This window comes from Silene latifolia, chromosome 11 (genome assembly GCF_048544455.1).
Source record: "Silene latifolia isolate original U9 population chromosome 11, ASM4854445v1, whole genome shotgun sequence".
Classification (NCBI taxonomy): Eukaryota; Viridiplantae; Streptophyta; class Magnoliopsida; order Caryophyllales; family Caryophyllaceae; genus Silene; species Silene latifolia.
The window spans coordinates 167715575-167720770 of NC_133536.1; the positions used below are offsets into that span (position 1 = coordinate 167715575).

Here is a 5196-nt window from a genome sequence, read left to right on the forward strand (position 1 = left end):
CTTGATGTGACACGCCTCGCGAGGAGACCTACTCTCAAACCTAGATGAGGGCGGGGTATGAATGTACCCGCCCTAGGAGGCTCTACCTTTTCCTTTGAGTAGCTAAGTCGAGCCTAAGGTCTAGTCTACGGCCCTAGGTCTCACAAGATCGGTCTAAACTCATTGGTCAAGCCCACCTCCCTCGGCTAACTAAGAGGTCACGGGTGCGAGTCACAGGGAGGGGAAAGGCACAATTGGACACATAACTCATCATAGGAGGTACTTGGTTCCCTTCCTATACCATGTTCAAGCAAAACATTTATTTACAAACGGATGCGAGACTTCAATTGAAAAACATGTATATACAAGAACATATGCATGCAAGAATTGAACATAACAAGGATAGAAACATGCAACAAGTCAACTAAACCTAACAGCACATCAATCACCAATAATCCAACAGTTCCCCAAAGGAACATCCAAGGCACAAAAACTCGTCCTCCTCCATATTATACAACAATATAAAAAGAGAAAGAATGGAAAAGGTCAAAGAGATAGGAACGTGTATACCAAGCGGTCTTCTAGTCTCCTTTTTGCCTCAAATGGTTGATGCCTATGCCAAAGGTTAGCCAACAAACAACATATATATACAATGTAATGTTTTTGTAATTTTTTTCTAAAATTTTACAATTTTTAGGCATTTTTTTGAAATTTTATCAAATTTAAAAGTATTTACAAATATAAACAAATATTCACAAGAGTGGATATTTCCCTCCCCACACTTGAGATGTACATTGTCCTCAATGGACAAAAGCATAGGGAGTGAATAAGAAAAAGAAAAGAACATATTTTTGCATTTTTGATTTTTTGAAAATAAAAATAACATATTTTTGGTATTTTTGTTTTTGAAATTAATAGGACATATTTTTGGTGTTTGTCAATATATGAATTTCCTCCCCACACTTATTTATTTACATGAGTTCCAAATGGAAATAAATGTGTGGAGGAAATTAAAAATGAAAATGCCTGTTTTTGGGTTTTTTTTAGGCCCTCCCCACACTTATTTATAGACATGGGAGGGCATTTAGAGAAATAAAAGAACATGTTTTTGTTGGTTTTTGTCATTTTTCAATTTTTTTTTTGTGATTTTAAGATAAGAATGCAATGCATGGTCTATTCTATATGCAATATTTAAATTACAATGCAAGGTATATTAAGTGAATGCAATGTCTAAATGTGACAATATATTACAAATTGGAAAGCTAATGCAATCCTAGAAGAATGCATCTACGTGAATTTCTAACTAATGCATGCGAAAAATTAAACATGAATGAGAGAATTTGGATTAAGGGAGAGATCATACTTGTCATTTTGGATTGAATAGGGAGGAGGTTGGGCCACCAACTCGGCCCTCAAGACTAGGAGTCCATATCATCATCATCATCATTCTCTCCGGTACTAAACTCGGAGCCTTGAATCAAGTCATCGGGGTTGAAGGTTAGGTCACCTCCACTACCGCCGCCCATGAGACCTCCCGTAAAGTCCCCACTCATCATCATCACACCGCCATCACCTCCCGTAGAAGCATCTCCCATAAAGTTCCCACCGGACCCCATAGCACCCACGTCACTAGCAAAGTAAGGGCGGATGCCCCCCACCCAATGGGCGTCATGCCTCTCCGGTTGATACTCGGACCTAGGGGGAAAAATGGAGGCGGAGAAGTAGTCCGGTTTGAGGTTGAGACCTCCGTGAACCATCGTCCCGTCCTTAGGGTAGTTCCCGTCGAGCCAAGTGAAGTAGGAAGGGTGTGGGGCGTCAAAGGGGACGTAGTCCCGTCTACAAAAGTCGTCGTAGATCGGGTAGGAACCGGTGGATTGATCATAATATATGCGGTCCAATTTCCGCCCCAATACATCCCTCTCACTCGCGGCCTTGGTCGTGGCAATGTCCACCCTCTCCATCCACTCGGTAAGGGAAGGTGTTAGGGGAGGGTAGGAAGGTTGGCTCGAGGAGGACCCCTCACCGGGTTGGAATTGCCATGGTGAGGGTTGGTGAGTTTGTGGCATGGTGTATTGGAGGGAGGAAGGAGTGTCCACTCTACGATCCCGTGAATACACACGTGGAATATTAGGAGGAGGTTGGTCGGTGGGTGGGTGGTTCTTCTTAAATTTGGAGGAGGTAGTCATCTTTGTCTTTCTCAATTTTTATTGACGTGACATTGGGGAGTGGGATTGAATTCTTGTAGTTGATTTGCCAATACTCTCGGCCGTCAATGGGGTTCACTTTTAGCCACTCAAGCTTCGTGGTCAAGTATTGCTTGGTCAAGTAAGTCTCCCCGGGTATCCAATTCATGGTAGAAAGGTCTACCGGACGGTCCAAATTTCGAGCAATATGGGTGATGATGCCACCCACATGTATTGGGACTTTTTGCCCCCGAGAATTGGCAATTTTTGACAAATGAATTGCGAGGTGGTGAACCACACTAATCTTGAAGGCGGTGGGTTTTGTAAACAAGTAGGACCCCAAAATTTCAAGCTCATTGGTCCGAAATACCCATGGCTCATCCACCGCAAGAATAGTGCATCCCATAAATCGATGCCACACCCAAATGACGGGGTTGTGGCAACTAATTGCGGCCCTTTTTACCCCAACCTTATCCTCTAGACCGGAAATTGCCTTCCACACTCGGGAATAATGAAAATTAACTGGTGGGTTATGTGATGCGGCATTTTTTAACCCAAACATGTTAGCTAACCGGCCCAATCAAATTGTGTGGTCCCGGTTCATAAGACGGAAACTAAGGGTAGCCACCAAGTTTGTTTGCCGGTGCTTACTAATCCGCAAACTACTCAAGAATTCCCATGTGAGTCGGGGGTAAGTATATTCATGCATTGTGTACATTCCCCTCATTCCTACCCCAGTAAAGAGAGCTTCCATTTCCCTAGCTAACCCGAGGGCCGATAAGGACGGATGATGTAAAAACTTAGTGGGGGTTAGGGGACGATTTTTAAATAGAATAAACATACCCTTTTGAGTTTGGGTGGCAAATTCCACCGTCGGAAAATCTGGGTCGGGGTTGGTGTCGTTGGCGGCTCGTGCGATTAACTCCGCTTGGTCCCTTGCAACATCGGCTCTTGTTCTCCTTCCCGCTATTTGAAGATTAGAGGGAGTTTAGTGAAGGTGGGTTGAAGATTAGTTGATATTTGAGGGAGTTTGGGTGAAAATGGAGGAGAAATGAATGAGAAATGACGGAGATAATGTGTCGAAATGAGGAAGAAATAAGGGTTTGCGTGTTTTAAATTTGGGTCTGATGCTGCGTTGTGCCGGTCTGCGGACCGGCAGCCGGTCTGTCGGCTGAGCACATCCCCCCTTTTTCTAATTTTTCGAATTTTTCCTTCAAACATTTTGTTCTCGCTACCGTTGGACGAACCGGCTGCCGGTCCACCGGTAGAACACTCTCCTCCTTTCCCATTTTTCTTTGACAGGTGTCCTGCCGGTGAGTCGGCTGCCGGCCTACCGGCAGAACACTACTCCACTCATTTTTCTTAGCTTTCTCAACAACTTGGTGTGTGTCCAGCCGGCTGCCGGCCTGCCGGCAGAACACACTCCCTACAGCAATTCTTCAAGTTTTCAGCAATATTATGTGTTCCCTGCCGGTGAGCCGGCTGCTGGCAGAACACAACACTCCTTCAATTTTATTCAAAATAATTTGGTCTCGGTGCCGGCAGGGGCACCGGCTGCCGGCCTACCGGCAGAACCCAACATTCAGCTCATTTTCAACAATTTTCAATCAACTTGTTCAATTTTCACAAACTCAAAATTCGAGACTTTTCGTTGACCTTGGGATTCGTGTTTTCCACAACTACGCCGATGCATCATGTCGGGATTTCGAGTCAAACGAAAATAAGGCTTGTTTTCTTCAAATTTGACCTCCGTCACCAATCCAAAGTGGACAAAATATGACTCCAAATCTCTCATTGTCTACCTAAAATGCATGCTATATACAAATTCGCATGGGTTGCCTCCCATGTAGCGCTCTTGTTTTATGTCGTAGGCTCGACGTAGTCAAGAAATAAAATCAAGTATGGAGAAGGTAAGTACCGATGGAGCTTATGTTCTTCATGATGGGTGCCCCGGCAATGTAATGCTTGAGCCTTTGTCTGTTTACCTTGAAAGCTTGGTCTCCATCGGATATTTCAATCGCCCCATGGGGAAAAACTCGGACCACGGTGAAAGGTCCCGACCATTTCGACTTGAGCTTTCCCGAAAATAACTTGAAACTTGAGTTAAAGAGGAGAACCAAGTCTCCCACCTTGAATTCCCTCCTTAAAATAGCCTTGTCATGGAACTTCTTAGTCTTCTCCTTGTAAATCCTTGAACGCTCATAAGCATCGAGGCGAAATTCCTCCAATTCATTCATGTCAAGAAGCCTTTTCTCTCCCGCATTCTTCATGTCAAAATTCAAGAATTTTACTGCCCAAAAGGCACGGTGCTCCAATTCAACGGGGAGATGACAAGGCTTACCGTAAACCAACCTAAAAGGCAAAGTGCCAATAGGAGTTTTGAAGGCGGTACAGTACGCCCATAGAGCATCATCTAGCTTCATTGACCAATATTTTCGCGACTTTGCCACGGTTTTCTCAAGAATAGACTTGATTTCCCGGTTAGAGACCTCGGCTTGCCCATTTGCTTGGGGGTGATAAGCAAGACTTCTTCTATGTTAAACCCCGTGTTTCTTGAGCAAAGCCTCAAAGGTCTTTTCATGAAAGTGCAAACCTCTATCACTTATGAGCACCCTTGGTACTCCAAATCTTGGGAAAATAGTATTCTTCAAGAACTTGCCAACCGATTTGGCATCACATGTATTGGTAGGAATAGCCTCTACCCACTTACTCACATAGTCTACCGCCACAAGTATGTACTCGTATCCATAGGAGGAAGGGTAGGGGCCTTGGTAATCAATATCCCATACATCAAACAACTCTACCTCTAGGATGTAGTTCATTGGCATCTCATGCCTCCTTGAAATATTGCCGCTCCGTTGGCACTTATCACACCCCTTGACGTAAGTTGCCACATCATGAAATAGGGTAGGCCAATAGAAATCGCATTGGAGCACCCTTGCGGCAGTCTTCCTCGAACTCCCATGCCCTCCACTTGGCATATCATGGCAATGAGAAATTATCGGCTTCACTTCTTCACTTGGAATGCACCTCC

At 44.4% G+C, this 5196-nt stretch overlaps 1 protein-coding gene across 1 annotated transcript; it reads right to left on the minus strand.

The window, feature by feature from the left end:
* Positions 1–4057: 4057 nt before the first annotated feature.
* Positions 4058–4585, minus strand: LOC141614327 (uncharacterized). The gene has a single exon (XM_074433084.1). It carries the CDS (start codon positions 4583–4585, stop codon positions 4058–4060), a length of 528 nt encoding a protein of 175 aa, XP_074289185.1.
* Between the last annotated feature and the right edge of the window lie 611 nt (positions 4586–5196).